General features: G+C 47.6%; 1 protein-coding gene across 1 annotated transcript; it reads left to right on the forward strand.

The window, feature by feature from the left end:
* The first annotated feature begins 1,106 nt into the window (after window positions 1-1,106).
* On the forward strand, window positions 1,107-19,132 carry DCTN2 (dynactin subunit 2). The gene is made up of 14 exons (XM_053554958.1): window positions 1,107-1,397; window positions 2,292-2,360; window positions 14,002-14,098; window positions 14,293-14,354; window positions 14,942-15,040; window positions 15,321-15,481; window positions 15,675-15,822; window positions 16,106-16,171; window positions 16,359-16,397; window positions 16,557-16,634; window positions 16,726-16,797; window positions 17,031-17,133; window positions 17,246-17,337; window positions 18,697-19,132. Exons 1-14 carry the CDS (start codon window positions 1,362-1,364, stop codon window positions 18,781-18,783), a joined length of 1,209 nt encoding a protein of 402 aa, XP_053410933.1. The 5' UTR covers window positions 1,107-1,361; the 3' UTR covers window positions 18,784-19,132.
* Window positions 19,133-19,285: the final 153 nt, after the last annotated feature.

The raw sequence follows: 19,285 nt of genomic DNA on the forward strand, positions 1-19,285 counted from the left end.
CATAGTAAAAAAAAGAACAAAGACTCGGGGCCTGTAGCTCAACCAGCTAAGGCGCCAGCCACATACACCAGAGGTGGCAGGTTCGAATCCAGCCCGGGCCTGCCAAACAACGACAAGAGCAACAAAAAAAATAGCCAGGCCTTGAGTGGCACCTGTGGTTCAGTGGGTAGGTGCCAGCCCCATATACCAAGGGTGGCATGTTCAAGCCCAGCCCTGGCCAAACTAGAGCAAAAAAAAAAAAAAAATAGACGGGGGTTGTGACGGGTGCCTGTGATCTCAGCTACTTGGGAGGCTGAGGCAAGAGAGTCGCCTGAGCCCAGGAGTTGAAGGTTGCTGTGAGCTGTGACAGCACATCACTCTACAGAGGGCGATAAAGTGAGACTCCGTCTCAAAAACAAAATAGCCAGGCCTGTGGTGGGTGCCACAGCACTCTAACCAGGGCGACAAGTTGAGGCTCTGTCTAAAAAAAACAACAAAAAAACAATACCACCCCTATTATTAATAGCTGTTTATCTGAAATTCAAAGTTCACTAGGCATCCTGCATTTATTTTACCTGATAGCCCTCACTTAAGAAGATAGCTTAACTTTTTCATTCCCGACAGAGTTTACTACATTTTACTTGTTTTTGAAGCCCTGGTTGTGCTACAAGACTAGCTGTGTGATTTTTATCTAGTCAATTTCTAGGAGTCTAAAATAGGAATTATAAGAGTTCTTTCAAGGCTCGGCGCCTGTGGCTCAGGCGGCTAAGGCGCCAGCCCCATACACCTGAGCTGGCGAGTTCGAGTCCAGCCCGGGCCCACCAAAGAACAATGACTGCTGTAACCAAAAAGTGGCTGGGCACTGTGGCAGGCACCTGTGGTCCCAGCTACTTGGGAGCCTGAGGCAGGAGAATCGCTTGAACCCAGGAGTTGGAGGTTGCTGTGAGTGGTGATGCCACTGCACTCTACCCAGGGCAACAGCTTGAGGCTCTGTCTCAAAAAAAAAAAAGAATTCTTTCATAAACTTGGTGTAAAAATGAAAGAAAATACGTTGTGTGAAACAGCTCCCTAAGGCGCGTTACTGTAGTTCCCAGCCCAAGACCACACATCCCACAATCCTAAGCGGCGTCCCCAGGCCCTCGCCTCGATCCCCAGCCTCGTTCTCGCCAATCCCCGCCACTCCAGGGCAGAGGTAGCAGGCTGTTCTCGCGACTTTTCCTTTACCCTTCTGCCGTGCTACTTGTATCGCGAGATTTCCTGCTACTCTGCCGCTCCCTTTGCCGCTGCCTTAGCCGGGGACCCGAGCCCGGCTTCTCCCCTATCCGAACACCGGCCCCGGCTCCACCGAGGCCCCGGTCCCCCAACCCCGCCTCGCCGCCGCCATGGCGGACCCTAAATACGCTGACCTTCCCGGCATTGTGAGTACAGGGTCGGCCCTAGGACCGCGCCCCCGACCTCCCAAGAGCCCCCCCAACAAAACCAACCCTGGACCCCTCCTGTGCCCCAAGGGCTCCGGCCGCTCGCTCTCGAACTGGCCTTAGCACCTTCCAGACTCTTGTCCCGACTGGGACTTGCTGTCGGAACAGACCAGGCCCTCGTCGCCGGTTTCTTGGCCCAGAAATAGTCTCTGGGTGTTTACAACTATGTCCTACCGTTTTTACCATTCGTGTCAACCCTGTCCGTGCCGCTCTGAAGCTCCCCATGAGCTTCTCCATCCATACCCCCAAACACACATCCGGCCACTTAGTGATGGCCTTCATCCTGCCAAGGAACAGGTTACCGTGGCAGAACCCTTCTTGTGCCAGATGGGGAACTCTGTTCTTTGGGGAACCCGTGCCTTGGCCCCATTCCCCGCCCCTCCGCCCCCGTATACCTGCTCCTTTTGTGCTGCCCTGCCTGTATTCTCTGGTGGGGGTGGGGACAGAGGACCTGAGTACCAAGGTCCTGAGTCACTCTGAACCCTTGTGCCAGGGTAGTGGTGTACAAGGCCTAATTTGAGGATAGCTCTCACCTACTTCTGACATAGTGATTGCCAAGGACCCTCTTCCCTCCAGACTCAGGGTAACATCTTTGTTATCCACTTAACAATAGCCGTTTGCCATCAGGTCCCAGTTGTCCCCGCTGTTACCTCCGCCCCTCTGAGACATGGGAACTGAGATGCTGTTCACAGAGTCAGTAGAGGAGAAAGGGACAGAATCGTTGCATCATAACCTGCCTTCTCCATTAGCTTGATCAAAGGGAAGGGGAGTGGGGTGAGGGGTGTTGGTGGGTGCTGGATAGTGAGTTTGGGTGGTCACTGCTTCTACCTGCAGGCCAGAAATGAGCCAGATGTTTATGAAACCAGCGACCTACCTGAGGATGATCAAGCGGAGTTTGATGCGGTAAGGCTGTGTGCTGCCACAAGACTCCTCCCGACTCTGACCTCTCTGCCCTATATAGGCCCTTCCCTTTCTTTGGCAAGCCACAGCAATAAGCGGGTATGCCAACCTCAGCCTGGGTGGTATGTAGATTGTGGGGCTTGCAAAGGCTTTGCTGGGCTTGCAGCCACCAGTGAGCAATGTCAGGAAGGAAAGTCAAGTTACTACTAACAAGACCTGTTTGCAAAGCCCTGATCATTGGGCCTTTTAAATAAAATTATATCTCAAAACAGGTTTGGGGCTAGTGACATGGTTAGGCCTCTGGGTTCTAATCCATGGCCATGAATAAGGAAAGCTGAACATTTATTAAAGCACTTGAGTTTAGGAAGGCTAACCTATTTCATAAAGTATTGCACTTAATACATGCTCATTAGTTGCTACCAAGAACTGGACTTTGAAGAATAGAGAAATACTTTTTTATTTGACTATTCAGTATCCACTGGGCAAGGAATAAAAAGTGATTTGGCAATTTTAGAAGGATAAGAAATCTGATCACAGCAAAACAAATTTGAAGAAGAACATGAAGGTTTCATATCAGCAGTGGAAAGGCTGTGTTACCACTTTCAGATCCAAGAATTCTGAGAAGGGAGAAATTAGTTGTGGATACATTTTAACTAGGAGGGGAAACACTCAACATTGTTGAATGTGTTTTTTCTATGTTGATTTTTTGTGCAATGTACAGGCTTAAGGAGCCCCAGACTCCTTAGGATTAAGATATGTATAGAGAACATATGGAAGAAAAAAACCAAAATTGAACGAATGGAAATCAGCATAGTAAAAACTTTGTGTAAGTGCCAAGGGGGACAAACATCTATTAGCATGTTTTATAGAGTATGTTTTAGGTTCTGTTATTTCCAAAGAGAGCTGGGCTGGGATCTCAGTAAAGATGTGACTAAAGAGTCATTGCAGTGAGTGTGTCTGTGAGTCCTGTGGCTATGTCTGTGGGGCTGGTTAATTCTGGGAAATGCCGGTTGCTGGCTTATAATGTATGGCTTGATTCCCCTATGTGGAAGTGGAAAGGTGTGGGAAACACCTTCCCTGTTTCCTCTCTCAGTGGTGTGTTCCTTGTGGCTTGTGTACTTGCTGGCATGTCAATCTATCCCCCAAGCTTGAGTATCCTGGAGATAATGCAGATGATATTGTTGTCCAACAACTTGAGTGTGCACCTGTTAGTCCAAGATGTATCTGAGAGGAAGCTGCCTCTACCTTCACGAGGTAGGAAATGTATCCAATCAGCTATCCATATCAATGGTTCCGAACCCATGCATTCAACCAACCATGGATTAAAAAAAATATATATATATATATATATATATTTTTTTTTTTTTTGTAGAGACAGAGTCTCACTGTACCGCCCATGGGTAGGGTGCCGTGGCGTCACACGGCTCACAGCAACCTCTAACCCTTGGGCTTACGCGATTCTCTTGCCTCAGCCTCCCGAGCAGCTGGGACTACAGGCACGCGCCACAACGCCCGGCTATTTTTCTGTTGCAGTTTGGCCGGGGCTGGGTCCGAACCCGCCACCCTCGGCAAATGGGGCCAGCGCCCTACTCACTGAGCCACAGGCGCCGCCCAGATTAAAAATATTTTTAAAAAATGAAAAATAACAATACAACAATAAAAAATATACAAATTTTAAAAACACGATTTAACAAGTATTTACATAGCATTTACATTGTACTAGGCATTGCTAATAAAATATCTCAAAACAGGTTTGGGGTTAGTGACTTAGGCTTCTGGGTTCTAGAGATGATTTAAAGTATATAGGAGAGCTGGATGAAGTGGCTCACACCTATAATCCTTGCACTTGGGAGGCCGAGGCATTGTAGACGTTATGAGCTCACGAGTTTGAAACCAGCCTGAGCAAGAGTGAGACCCCCATCTCTAAAAAATAGCTGGGTATTGTGGCAGGTACCTATAGTCCCAGCTACTTGGGGAGGCTGAGGCAAGAGAATTGTTGAAGCCCAAGAGTTTGAGGCTGCTGTAAGCTGGAACGCCATGGCACTTCCCTGAGGGTGACAAAGTGAGACTCTGTCTCAAAAAAAAAAAAAGAAGGTGTATAGGAGGACGTGTGTAGGTTAGATGCAAATACTTTGCCAATTTATATAAGGGACTTGAACACCCACTAATTTTGGTGTCTGAGGAGAGTCCCAAGCCAGTCCCCCTGCAGATAAGAGGGATGAGCATATCCTGAGAACTTCACTATTCTAACACAGTTCAGAGTCTGTTCAAGTCAGGCCGAGGCCTCTGTCTATGAAATATCAAGCCTTCGGCTCAGCACCTGTGGCTCAAGCGGCTAAGGCGCCAGCCACATACACCTGAGCTGGTGGGTTCGAATCCAGCCCGGGCCCGCCAAACAACAATGGCAGCTGCAACCAAAAAATAGCCGGGCATTGTGGCAGGTGCCTATAGTCCCAGCTACTTGGGAGGCTGAGACAGGAAAATCACTTGAGCCCAGGAGTTGGAGGATGCTGTGAGCTGTGATGCCACGGCACTCTACCCAGGGTGACAGCTTGAGGCTCTGTGTCAAAAAAAAAAGAAAGAAATATCAAGCATTTGTTGTAAAATAATTAGTAGAACTCTATTCTTTGTCTCTTACTATGATACAAACAAGTAGTATCAGAGCAATCCCCTTTCCAAACAAAAAAATACATTGTCATTTTTCTTTTCTTTCTTTTTTTTTTGCAGTTTTTGGCCATGACCGGGTTTGAACCCACCACCTCCAGTATATGGGGCTGGCGCCTTACTCCTGGAGCCACAGCCGCTCCCCTTGTCATTTTTCTTTTAAAGGTTCTGGGATATCCCTTAATGAAAAGAAGATAACATCCATTCTAGGTGTGAAAGAACTTAAATGTGCATCTCTGATTGCCTGTTTGTCTCTGCAGAGTCTGAGTAGCCTATTTTGGTAGCATCTGGTGGGGTGGCTTATGGGGAGAGGACACCATGAACATTCGTTGCCTGTGGCGTGTTGCTTGGGGTGCTGGTATAGAAGTGCACAGGAGCTGGACGGCAAATACCAGAGGAATCAAATTGCCTCCATCTCCTAAGGCTCAGCTAAGTGACTGCCAGTCACTAGGGAAGAGTGGGGTGGGGAGACATTTAGCTGCTTCAGGAGCCTTTAGGGCTTAGATGTTTCCTGATGTCAGCTAATGTCTCTGGCCCCTGCTTATCCCTATAGGCCTTAGGAGGGCAGCTTTCGGGAAGTCATCTGAGTAATTGCTCTGCCATTGCTCTCAATACTGACGTAAATATGCAACTTGAGGAGCAGTGAGTCGTATGCTTAGACAATCCAGAAATGTGTCCATGAGGCCTGGAATCTCACTAGCAACCTGTCTTCTTCATAAGTGACAGTGCACATCACCTCTCTTGTGACTGAACCATGAGGTTTTCAGTCACTTTCTTTTTTTTTTTTTTAATTATTATTTTTTTTTTTTTATTTTTGGCCGGGGCTGGGCTTGAACCCGCCACCTCCGGCATATGGGACCGGCGCCCTACCCGTTGAGCCACAGGCACCGCCCTTCAGTCACTTTCTTAACCTCTGGCAACCGCATTCTCTGCCTTAGTCTCCACATTATTTTCAACTTTCATAGGTAATATGTGCACATGGAACAAAAGATTCAAAGCTGCGTAGTGAAAAGTCCCTCTTCCACGCCCCTGCTACCACTCTGTTCTCTTTGGAGATAATCAATAGGGCTGACTTCTTGAGGAATCTTTTGGTCTCTAGATTTCTATGTAAAGGAATAGTTGGCCGAGTATAGTGGCTCCTAGCACTCTGGAAGGCTAAGGCTGCGGATTGCTTGAGCTCAGGAGTTAGAGATCAACCTGAGTGAGAGTGAGAGCCCATCTCTACTAAACATAGAAGAAATTAGCCAGGTGCAATGGTGTACATCTACAGTCTAGCTACTCAGGAGGCTGAGTCTAAGGATTGCTTGTGCCAGGAATTAGAGGTTGCAGTGAGCCGTGATCATGCCATTGCACTATACGCAGTGTGACAGAGCAAGACTATCCCCCAAAAAGGAAAGAAAAAATAAATAGGTGTGGTGGCTTACACCTGTACTTCTGGCACTCTGGGAGGCTGAGGCAGGAGGATTGCCTGAGCTCAGGAGTTCGAGACCATCCTGAGCAAGAGTGAGACTCTGTCTCTATGAAAATTAGAAAAAACTGGCTCAGTGCTCATAGTTAAGTGGTTAGGACACCTGCCACATACATCGGGGCTGATGGGTTCAACCCCATCCCGACTGCTAGACAATGACAGCTACAACAAAAAAATAGCCAGACGTAGTGGACACCTATAGTCAGCTACTTGGGAGGCTGAGGCAAGAGAATCGCTTAAGCCCAAGAGTTTGAGGTTGCTGTGAGCTGTAATGCCACAGCACTCTGTCGAGGGTGAAATAGCGAGATTCTGTCTCAAAAAAATAAATAACTAAAATAGAAAAAACTAACTGGGCATTGTGGGGGGCAACTGTAGTCCCAGCTACTTGGGAGGCTGACACAAGAACATCACTTGAACCCAAGAGTTTGAGGTTGCTTTGAGCTATGATACCATGGCGCTCTATCCAAGGTGACAGTGAGACTGTAAGTAAATAAATGCATACAGACAGACACAAAGGAATAGTCAAATCTATTTTTTTTTTTTTTTTTTGCAGAGACAGAGTCTCACTTTATGGCCCTCGGTAGAGTGCCGTGGCCTCACGCAGCTCACAGCAACCTCCAACTCCTGGGCTTAAGTGATTCTCTTGCCTCAGCCTCCTGAGTAGCTAGGACTACAGGCGCCCGCCACAACGCCCAGCTATTTTTTGGTTGCAGTTTGGCCGGGGCCGGGTTTGAACCCGCCACCCTCGGTATATGGGGCTGGCGCCTTACTGACTGAGCCACAGGTGCCGCCCAGTCAAATCTATTTTAACTGTCCCTAACCTTCCTCTGATTTCTCCACTGTGGAAGAAATTGGGTTACTAAACAAAATGATGTCCTCTAATATCTGTTAAAAATCTTAATTGCTAGTTGAATTTAAAAGTTTTATGGCTGAGCGAGGTGGCTCACGCCTGTAATCCTAGCACTCTGGGAAGCCCAGGCAGGTGGATTGCCTGAGCTCACAGGTTCAAAAACAGCCTGAGCCAGAGGAAGACCTCATCTCTAAAAATAGCTGGGTGTTGTGGCAGGTGCTTATAGTCCCAGCTACTTGGGAGGCTGAGGCAAGAGAATCGCTTGAGCCCGAGAGTTTGAGGTTGCAGTGAGTTGTGACACCAAGGCACTCCACCAAGGGCCACAAAATGAAACTGTCTCCAAAAAAAAAATCTAAAAACATAAAAGTTTTATGATTCCCCTAGTGGGGAGGAAGGGAGAGGAAAGTAGTAAAAGATTTAAATTTCACTACAGATGATCCTGATTTCTACAAACTATTCTAAAACAGGAATGAGCCAGGGAACCACACAAGCTAGTCCTTGCCTCCTCTTTCTGGGAAGACCACTATGCATTTCAGACACTTCTGATTGATTGGGGCAATGGCTTGGTTGGAGAATTTTTTTTTGAGATAGAGCCCACTCTGTGCCCCTAGTAGAGTGCTGTGACCCTGTAGCTCACAGCAGCCTCAGCTTGTGCTCACAACACCGCTTAGGCTTGTGCAGTCCTCTTATCTCAGCCTCCCAAGTAGCTGGGACTACAGGCACCTGCACCACACCCAGCTAGTTTTTCTGTTTTTAGTAGAGACAGGGTCTCACTCTTGCTCAGGCTGGTCTCAAATTCCTGAACTCAAACAAGCCACCCACCTTGGCCTCCCAGAATGCTAGGATTGGAGACTTTTCTTAAAATGTCTTGTTAGGAAAGCTAATTCCCAAATGGAATTGCCTCCACCCTAGGCCTATAGCCTGCCTTGGGTCCGTGAGGCATTCCACCATTCTGCTCATGGCTTTTGACCTGCTGGAGCAAGGGAGATAAAATTAAGAAACCTCACTAGAAACAGGGTTTAGTCTCTCTCCTTATAACTACCCCCAAGCCAGGAAAAGGATCTGGGGTTGAGGGGGGAGCCCTAGCCATAGTTTAATGGGGCCTGGGCAGAGGCTTCATTTCTCAAAAAAATAGACACTGCTGGACGCTCCTGAGATGAGAAAGAGTAGGCTCTCTTCCTTACAGTTCAGAATATCACAAATGTGCTTGATTGTGTTCATTGACTGTTGGCACACTTGAACTTACCTGAGTTTTTCCTAATGCTTCCCCCATCCTCCCTCCTCACCACCTTGCCTGGACACTAGTTTGCACAAGTAAGACCATTCAATGCTTCTTCTCTGCATGTTTTTTTCATCTGCAATCTCGCATGCAATGCTCTGCCACTGTGCTATTATTGTAGCTAATCATTTTAAATTCAAGTAAGTCCCTGGCTAAGGGCCCTGCTGGCCTTATATTTAAAGATCATTAATCAAGGGTTCAAAACACAGTATAATCCCTGAATCACTGTCTCTTCCCCTTGTGAGGTCTGCAGAATAAAACTGTCCAATGGAGAATGGGATAGAAACATGGAGGCTATGAATGCTTTTGAACCTGAGCTATTTAGGGACTAAAAGTTAGAAGGGGGGTTGCCTTTCTCCTCCTCAAACTGAGATGAAATTAAGAATTTTTTATGGAGGGGTGGCGCCTGTGGCTCAGTGAGTAGGGCGCCGGCCCCATATGCCGAGGGTGGCGGGTTCAAACCCAGCCCCGGCCAAACTGCAACCAAAAAATAGCCGGGCGTTGTGGCGGGCGCCTGTAGTCCCAGCTACTCGGGAGGCTGAGGCAAGAGAATCGCTTAAGCCCAGGAGTTGGAGGTTGCTGTGAGCCGTGTGATGCCACGGCACTCTACCCGAGGGCGGTACAGTGAGACTCTGTCTCTACAAAAAAAAAAAAAGAATTTTTTATGGAATAACTTTTAGCTACTTTAGACAAGGGTGGAGAACAAAGGACCCTTACTTCTTAGCTATATGTATGTTATCCCTGAAAAAAATCTCCCTTTACTCTTCCCCATGCTAGGCCTTCAAAGAAGCCATGGGATAGTAAGGAGGTGTTATATGCAATTTTAAAATAATAACTTGAGTTATTTTGCTTTTGTAAGTCTTTCTGTTTCTATACCCCTCCTTTAAAAATGGTCAGCATTATGTTGGTCCATCTTGGACAGTTTTATTCTGTGGCTCTGTTCATCTCCCTTGTCATCATGGTTCTGAAGTCCCCCTGGCTGCAGTGTTGGCATAGAGCAGTGGTTCTCAACCTTCCTAATGCCGAAGCCCTTTAATACAGTTCCTGTGGGTCACGACCCACAGGTTGAGAACCGCTGGCATAGAGCCTGAATAGGCTCAGAGAGCAGCAGTGGCCACCTCTTCTGTCTGACTTAGTACTTGAGGTCTTGCCTCTGAGGCACAACCACTTAGCCAAACAGCCCTGGGGGATTCTGAGATTCCTTTAATGGAAGGGCCTGAGGGTCACGTACCAAGTAAGCTGGTACCTGGGATAAGAGCTCTTGAAATTTTCCAATCAAGGTGGCTGCGGTGTATTAGGTTTCCATGGTGACTGTTAACTACTCCAGGTTACAGGAATTATGCCTAAAATCTCATCATCCTCAATCAACCCTTAGGGCAGACCTGGAGGTGGTATATACTATATGTAAACTAATATACCACTCTTTTTTTTTTTTCTTTGATTTTCTTTTTTTTTTTTTGCAGTTCTTGGCTGGGGCCGGGTTTGAACCTGCCACCCCCGGCATATGCGGCCGGTGCCCTACTCCTTGAGCCACAGGCGCCACCTTTTTTTTTTATTTTCTTTCCTCCCTGTTCTGCCCTTTCTTATGGTTTGAACTTGAACTTATGACCCATTGTCCTCTCTCCTTGAGTTTCTCCCAAGCTGGTTTTAGCTTGGTGGGACAAGTCAGAGATAGGTATATTGTGTGTGCTTCTGTGTGTTCACATGTGTGCACCCATGAGTGCTTATGCCCACTTTGTGCAGAGACATCCCAGCCTAGACCACAGGATCTGGAGCTACCCCTACCATGGGCTAAAAGAAGAGTCTTGGCTGAGGTGAACCCAGGCATCAGCCAGGGAGCAGAGAGATTGAGGGTCAGAAGTATCAGGCTGAAATCTTGGGAGAGTAAGCACTTGTCTTTATCATACCATGGGTTTTCATATTCACATAACCATGAGCTCTCCACGCTTCCATCTGCCCATCAGCAGCTCTTGGAAAGGCAGGGCATACCACTGGATTTCCTCCCCTGGCAGTTCCAAACCAGTCTTGCCTGAAAGTGGGAGTGCCTTATCTATGTAGCCTGGACTAAAATAAGGCCTCCTTGAAATACTCTTTATGCCTCTTCCTTGTCCACCCTCCAACCCCTGTGAATCTTGTGAAGGGTTAAAGGAATGTGTTCTGCACATGGGCTGGCAGCTGTGAATCTTGATGTGTTCTTGACTCTGTGCTGGCATTTCATGGCAGAATTGCTCTGGACCCCTCAAAGCTGTAGGGTGAGCAACCAGCCACTCAGAGTGGATATAGACACGCCAGGTTGCTTGATGGGCCAGGATTTGCTCTGCCTCTCCTCTGGCATCAGGAAATGAGAACTGGGCTGCACTTAGTACTTCATCTTTCCTTGAACTCAACATCTGTACTGGACACATTTTGTTCTGCCTAACCTAAAGTCATCAGACCACTCATATGAGCACTCTCACTGTAACTGATTCTGCCATCCAAATATCTAATTTTTCACCACTAGAGAAACCAAGAGTCAGGAAGACTTGGGCCATGAACTAGTAAGGGGACTCCTCCCTAGCGAAGTATGGACCACTATCAGCTGCTGGTCCTCAGAGTCTCCATAATCCTGCTTCATGTTACGCCATTTCTGTAGTTTCCCTCTCACCTCAGCCTTGTTTTCCACACTTTCCTATCCCGTGCCACTAGCTCGTGACACCTAACTCCTAGTTCTCAGATAATCCTAAATTGCTGCTGTTAATGGCAAAGCTTCATGACATCCTCACCACCAGAGAGGAAAGGGTCTCATGCTCTTCTTTCTCTTGGAGTATGTGGTGACCCCAGCTGAGATTTCTTGGCCCCTCCAAATTTTGCTAGGCTCCCCTGGGGCCCTGTGGTGCAGTGTGTTTGAAGACTGTCATGTAGTGCATGTGATAATTTGCTAATAACAATTTTGTCTTTTTTTCCCCCTCCCTCATCCCCATTCCCCCACTCCCTTTCCTTTTAACTCTTTTGATTTCTCACCTCTGGGGAAACCACAAGGAGCTGGTAAGAAGCCTGACCTTTCATCTGCTTTTTAACGGGGTGTGCTATGATGGGCAGTTGTTTCTCTATCCTTTTGTCTCTACTAAATCTTTTCATTCCTCTGTTCAGTCCCACACCCCGCTGACAGCATTTTCCTATCTCACAAGTTACCATAAGGACACTGCCCCCAACCCATGCCCCAGATCTTAGAGACCCTGGTGGAGTAGGTGCCACTGGAGGACCAGAGTGTGTGCTGCCCACCTGAGTGTCCCAGAGCCATAGCCTCAGAGAGGCTCCAAGAGGATGTCAGCGTTGGGCGGCCTTTCTGGCCCAGGACGTGCTCCCACAGCAGGGAATAGTGGAAGGAAAGCGCTGTCTAGAGCCCCAGACTCACCTTCTATGTGTTGACTTGTTTTTATTCCTCCCTTCCCCTACTTAGGGTCATAAATAAAAAAGTAGATTCTTGTATGTATAGTGCCTGCCCGTAATCAGGGCTTAACAAACAGGAGCTGTGATTAATTTCTTTCTTTGGTCTATAGGTTATGCCTTCCGTTCCTCTTTTTTAAGAGGATTAAAAGAAAAAAAAGCAACAAAAACAGATTTTACCTCATTGGCCTTGAGTGGGGGCTTTCACAGGAAGAAGAGGCATATTCCTGAGTGTGAACTTAGAGAAGATGATTGTCCAGCCTGAGCCTCAGTCCTTCTCAAACTGTCTATAAAGAGAGGCCAGAGACCACATGGTTATTTGACTGGTGGGTCTTTTCAGAGAAGGCTGTAGAGAGAATCATTTGGGACTCAAATGTCTCTTTCCAGGTAGATGGGACATTGAGGCCTTTTGTTTTCCCCTGATCTATACATTCATACATCTTGCTCTTCTGCCCAGGAGTTCCCAGAGGAAGAGAGAAGTATCAAAGTTGATACTTTCTCCTCCTTTTCTCACTAATAGCAGAGCAGAGGTGAAGAAAAGAGCCTCCTGCTTTATGCAGCTCTTTCTCCTGGTGTCTCTTCATTTCTTCCCTCAGCTCTTCTCCCCACATACCCTCACACAAGAGAGGTTCTCAGTCCTGGCTACACATGAGAATCAGCTGGCCCTGCCCCAGGATAATTACATCGGAATCTGCAGAAGAGGGCCTAGACCTTTAAAAAAATTTTTTTTCAGTGATTCTAATGTTCAATCATTGCTGTGAACTGTTATCCTAGGTGAAGAAAAGAAGACTCATTTTGCCTTCCTCCTGTAGAAAGTGGAGATACCATTCCCAATAAGAAAGGGCTCCTGGGTCTCCTCCTTCCTTTAGTACTCTCTCCGGAACTGTCAGCTTCTGACAGTTGAGAAGGGATGCGTGCTCAGGGGTGCCCAGTCTCGCTATAGTTAATTGGAATATGAACAGCAAGTAGATATCTAGTAAAGAGGGAGCCTCTCTGCCTCAAATTCTCAAGTGAAATCTCTTCCCCTTCCTCTGCTGTGTCCCCTGTTTATGGAAGAGCTCAGTGCCTGAAGTGCAGCAGAGGGTCAGGGAGCAAAGCAGGCGCTGCAGCTTCTCCGTAAAGAGGTGCTGGGCTCTTCATTTCACCCAGGGGTGCTCTTGGCAAGCAGATATTGCTTATGTTTGTTGCTTCTAAGATGTCCCTTAGAAAATAATCCAGTATGCCCTTGCCTCTTCTTCCTATTCATGAATTCTCTGGCCTCAGGGTAGCCTGGAAACCAGTCTTCTAGCCAGGCCCTCCCTCTGCCCACCTGACTTTTGTATCTAAGAGGTGGTCTGTTACCTTCAGCAGGTGTAAAACCTGATTCACACTCAGAGTTAGTGTCCTGTTTGTCTGCCTTCTTTCCTCTTTCCCTCCAGCAAGGATGGAAGCTGAGCTTTAAAGTGGACTTGCTCAGCGGGCAAGGAGATTTACTTTTGGGAGGGGGAGGTTAAAAGAGGTCAGGTTTTGTTTCTTGCCTTGAGTGCTTGGTGTGTGCCAGATAACTGGGAGGGCAGGGTGGGGAGGTGGGGAGACTTATGTACTGACAGGGTGGGGAAGTTACACAGCTTCTGTTCCCAGTTGAATCAGGGTGTTAATATTTATACAACTGAGGCTTCAAATCTACCAGGAAGCTTCTGTTTCTTCAGTTCAGTCTGGGTCAGCAGCTTGGAATAGAGCCACTTTTCTTTCCCCTTGGAAAAATAGGGCCCAATTTCTTTCTTTTTTTTTTTTTTTGCAGTTTGGCCCGGGCTGGGTTTGAACCCACCACCCTTGGCATATGGGGCCGGCGCCCTACTCACTGAGCCATAGGCACCACCCAGGGCCCAATTTCTTGATAGTTTGGGAGTTTGTGGGGTAGAGAAAGTTTTAGGATGAAAATGAGTTTGCCACTGGTCTAAATTGCATGTTTCTGCAGGAGGAGCTGACAAGCACAAGTGTGGAGCACATCATTGTCAATCCCAATGCTGCCTATGACAAGTTCAAAGACAAGAGAGTGGGAACAAAGGGACTTGGTAAGACTAGGCTAGAAGTTGGGTTGGGGGAAGCCTGAAGGACAAGTATGAGAAGTAGCTTCCTGCCTTCAGGTCTTGGTGACTTTTGCTCTAGGGAAAGGGTCCCTCATATAGATCTCCTATGGAAGTGCTCATGGTCACCTGAGACCATGAGACCTAGATCAGGCCCTCAGTTCCATCTTCTTTCTTGGCAGATTTCTCAGATCGTATTGGAAAAACCAAGAGGACAGGATATGAATCTGGAGAATATGAGATGGTTTGTTATGTGTGTTGGTGGGAATGGTGTAGTCATCCTACCTAGTGAGCATTCAGGAGGGAGATCAAGAGATACAGTCAGGATTCTGAGTTTTTCTGGGTGGGGGTTCTGAGAAACCCAACAGAATACAGCTGAGATGGCTTGGTGCCTGTGGCTCAAGCGGCTAAGGCGCCAGCCACATACACCTGAGCTAGCGGGTTTGAATCCAGCCCTGGCCTGCCAAAACAACAATGATGGCTGCAACCAAAAAATAGCTGGGCATTGTGGCGGGCACCTGTAGTCCCAGTTACTTGGGAGGCAGAGGCAGGAGAATTGCTTGAACCCAGGAGTTGGAGATTGCTGTGAGCTGTGATGCCATGGCACTCTACCCAGGGAGACAGCTCTGTCTCAAAAAAAAAAAAAAAAAAGAGTGCAGCTGAGAGTTCTGGAGAGTCTCTAGGCCCCTGGCTAGCTCCTCTTCGTCTGTACTATGGTGTGTGGATTCTGAATTGGAAATGATGCCCTTATGAGTTAGGCCCAGGGTTTGGATAAATACTTGAGGCTCCCTATGATAAGAGGTCTGACATTACACTCTGCTTATTCTCTAGCTTGCAGAGGGTCTAGGAGTCAAGGAGACACCCCAGCAAAAGTACCAACGGCTACTCCATGAGGTCCAAGAGCTGACAAGTGAAGTTGAGAAAATCAAGGTACGTATCAACTCTATTCTCCCATCTCTGCTATGACTTACATAGCAGAGGAAGACCTCTAGTAGTAGGAAAAGGATTCCCTAAGCTCCTGGCTAGGGGGCTTGGGTTTCTAGAGTTTAGGGGTACACATGGGTCTGCCTCCAGTGTTGGACGTGGGCAGTCTCTTGTGCTTAAAGGCATCCCAGTGACCTCTAGCCACAAGTACCCTTATGGGTCTTGATCCATTTTTTTTCCTGATTCATTCTTACCACCCTCTCACTGTCTACTCTTTTCATACTAGACAGCAGTGAAGGAGTCAGCCACTGAGGAGAAGCTGACCCCTGTCGTGCTGGCTAAACAGTTGGCAGTGCTGAAGCAGCAGCTGGTGGCTTCCCACCTGGAGAAGCTTCTGGGGCCAGATGCCGCAGTCAACCTCACTGACCCTGATGGAGCTCTGGCTAAGTGAGCGGATGCCCTACTTTGCGGGAAAATCTTTGCTGATTGGGATTGTGGAGGGACGCAGCTAGCTACTGACAGGGATGCTAAGGGGAGAGGTGGCTCAGCTGTTCCTTAATGCTGACTATGAGGCACAAGTGAGAGAGAGGGATTGGCCCTCAGCCTTCAAGTCTCCATATTACTTGGTCTCCCGACCTAGGCGCCTGCTGCTGCAGCTGGAAGCAACAAAGAAAAGCAAAGGAGTTTCAGGGGGGAAACCCACCACTGGCACCCTTGCAGATAGCAGCCTTGTCACTTATGAACTACATTCTCGGCCTGAGCAGGACAAGTTCTCTCAAGCTGCCAAAGTAAGTACGCATATGGAGTTGGTTAGGGAGCCAGGGAGAAGTGGCTTTGGAGATTTTCCTACCTCTCTCCAAGGACTTAGAGTGTGCTGGGAAGCTTCTGATTCCTCCTGGTTCTTCATTCTCTGCTTCCTTTGCCATCTACCTTCAGTTAGGATTTTAAGATTGTGGCTAGGGATGCAGTCCAGGGAAAGGAGTCCTTTGGAGCAGGGAGTGGAGGGGAGCAATTATTGATTTTGCTGTGTCAGCAGGGAGGCAGGTGGCAATCTTACCTTCTTCCCACTAGGTTGCAGAACTTGAGAAGCGCCTGACAGAACTGGAGGCAACTGTGCGGTGTGATCAGGATGCTCAGGTCAGGTGTCTCCTGTACTTGGTGTGAGCCTTAGACCCTGTGCCCTGAGCTCACAGCATTCCATATAAGCTTGGGAGGAGTCAGGAAAGGTCTTCGCAGGGATTAGCTCAAATTAGGAAGGATGGGAGAAGGTAGTAATCAAATGGAGATACAACAGCTGCTGATTTCTGCCCTCCTTTTCCACCAGAATCCCCTTTCTGCAGGACTACAGGGAACCTGTCTTATGGTGAGTTTGGAAGGAACTGGAGTGTTTGGTATTACAGAGGAGATATTGGGATTGGTTTTGCTTTGAGAATTATTTCTGGGTCTGTAGCTATATATTAACTCTGGTGGAATGGGCTTCTCCCTCCCCCTTTTGTGATACCTGCTCCCACCCCACCCTCAGGAGGCTGTAGAGCTCTTGCAGGCAAAGGTGGGTGCTCTGGACCTTGCAGTTTTGGACCAAGTGGAGGCTCGGCTGCAGGTATTAAATGAGGGCAAATTGAATTATGGGTAGGTTGGGACTTGGAAGCCCTAGATGCCCTCACTATTCACCTTAAAATCTGTGTTTTCAGAGCGTCCTGGGAAAGGTGAATGAGATTGCCAAGCATAAAGCCTCTGTAGAAGATGCAGATACGCAAAGCAAGGTCAGGAAGACACCTTCCCCATCTTCATACTCCTTTCCATTCCCTTGGGTTCTCAAGTAGTAATGTCAAAGCATGAGAACATGCTGAAAATGCAGGTCTCTGTCTTCATAAGCTCTTATCAGCTGAGAACGTCACGGCAGTGCTCCCCCTGGCCAGTTGATTCCTCACATCAGTGCACTATCAGTCACTGGCTGCCTCAACTGTGCCCTCTGGGCCCTGTCATGTCCCTTCAGGTCCACCAGCTATATGAAGCCATACAGCGCTGGAGCCCCATCGCCTCCACACTCCCTGAGCTGGTGCAGAGACTTGTCACTATCAAGCAGTTGCATGAGCAAGGTGGGAGGCCAGCTGCCAGCAGTGCTAAAAGAAATTGAAGAGTGGATAACTTTGTTCCCCTCCCTTATCTTTTATTCTAGCCTTAACCATCCCTTTCTTTCTACTTTTGTAGCCATGCAGTTTGGTCAGCTCCTGACACACTTGGATACCACCCAGCAGATGATTGCTAATTCCCTTAAGGACAATGCTACCCTCTTGACCCAGGTGTGTACCTCTTCATTGACCGGCTGTCTCTTTCTCTAGCACATACAAACTAGGTTCTCCAGCTCTCTCCTAGGGTTCTGCCTTAGCCCACTTTGTAGCATGCTATTGTGGCAGGGGTTTCTTTGAATCTCCAGACTACTTTTCAATGGTTGTGGTACTTTTTGACAACTTATTTAACTTACGAGCATCTGTCTTTTCATTTGGAAAATTATACTTCCCTTAGAGTTATGTAGATTAGGTGGTAGATAAATTGTTAGGAGTTAGTGGATTTTTTTCTTATAAAATCTAATCTTTTTCTATGTAGTCTCATAGACTTAGCTTTACCCAGCTGCTTCTGAACACAGCACACTGGAAAGAATACAGGGTTTGAAGTAAGGAGCCAGGCTCCAACCTGGTTCTGCCATTTCCTTTCTGACCCGGGATAGTGAGCCTTATCTTCCTTGTTCCTTCTTTTAGTAATGCCTGGCACATAGCAAGTCCTCAATTTCTGTTGGAGGTACTGTTCTCAGTGCTGGGGGGAACACTGAAAGAGAGACCAGCATCATAGGGCTGTCAAGATAAATGAGAATATATATAAAGGACTGAGACAATATCCTCTTCCTCCAGAGCAGTTTGCTAAAAATTTGACCCTGTAAAGCCTTCATTTCAACAAAGTCTTACTTGGCTCTTTTTACACAGAAGATAGGAAAGAACTATTCTGGTTGTAGTAAGGATGGGAATTCTCAAAGAGTCCTGCCTGCTTGGCAACCCTGAGCTAGGTCCATGGTCCTTCAAGGGTGATTTGAAAACTACTGCTATAGGCCTGGCACAGTGGCTCACATCTGTAATCCTAGCACTCTGGGAGGCTGAGGTGGGTAGATGGCCTGAGCTCAGGAGTTCAAGACCAGCCTGACCAGTTCAAGAGTGAGACCCCATCTCTAAAAAAAATAGCTGGGTGTTGTGGTAGGCGTTTGTAGTCCCAGCTACTTGGGAGGCTGAGGGCAAGAGGATTGCTTGAGCCTGACAGTTGGCAGTTGCTGAGAGCTATGATGCCATGGCACTCAGCTCCAGGGCTGAAACTCTTGTCTCAAATCCAAAATACTAAAAGTAGGAAAAAACTAGCCAAGTGTGGTTGGGAGGCTGAGGCAAGAAGATTGCTTGAGCCCAGGATTTTGAGGTTGCTGTGAGCTACGCAGCCGTGATGGCACTCTACCCAGGGTGACAGTAAGACTGTCAAAAAAAAAAAAAAAAACCAAACTGCTACTATAGATATTCGTATTCTGCTGCTATCTTCTCCATTTTGTCTTCCCTAAGAGAATTTCTTCAGGTCCTCATTTAAGGAACTGGACCAAAGAGTGAAGCCTCTCTCCCCCTTTGTAGGTGCAGATAACCATGCGTGAAAACTTGGCCACAGTGGAGGGAAACTTTGCCAGCATTGATGAGCGGATGAAGAAGCTGGGAAAGTGAGCACTGTGGGGACTGGTGAACAGGGGTAAATCCCTGCCCCTCTGAACTCTTAACAGCTTATGTAGGGTCTTCCCTTCATTCTAACTCTTGTGTCCCGTCTCATGTGACACTGGGGATGAGGGATCTTCTTGCATGTGGGATTTACATCCTCCGCTGATGAATACAGAGCAGTAGCAGGGGATATTAGATGGTGGTCTCTCTTCAGGCCCAGGGGATAAGGAGCCCAGCCACATGCCAGCTCACATCTAGTACTGCTTTGCCCGGTGTGGGAAGGAATGGGTCCTGTCCTCCAACACAGCTTTGTAATACCGTACAACTGTTTCTGACCATTAAATGCTGTTGTACTCTGTGTGGCCTCTGCTGTATTTCCTGGGGAAGAGGCAGCACTGAGACACAGATGACATTCATGGCATGATAGGCAGTCTAAGCCACTCTACATGAGAAGAATTTGAATTGTAACCTGTTCTTAGGAAAAACGTAAATAAAAAATGAGTACAGAGCC

Source organism: Nycticebus coucang, chromosome 12 (assembly GCF_027406575.1).
Source record: "Nycticebus coucang isolate mNycCou1 chromosome 12, mNycCou1.pri, whole genome shotgun sequence".
Lineage (NCBI taxonomy): Eukaryota > Metazoa > Chordata > Mammalia > Primates > Lorisidae > Nycticebus > Nycticebus coucang.

Bases quoted from the DNA above. Each gene is read 5' to 3' on its own strand.
- DCTN2 (XM_053554958.1), top strand. From the start codon at position 1,362: ATGGCGGACCCTAAATACGCTGACCTTCCCGGCATT. The intron at 1,398-2,291 runs GTGAGTACAGGG...TTCTACCTGCAG, and splicing joins ACGCTGACCTTCCCGGCATT to GCCAGAAATGAGCCAGATGT. The intron at 16,798-17,030 runs GTCAGGAAGACA...ATGTCCCTTCAG, and splicing joins ATGCAGATACGCAAAGCAAG to GTCCACCAGCTATATGAAGC.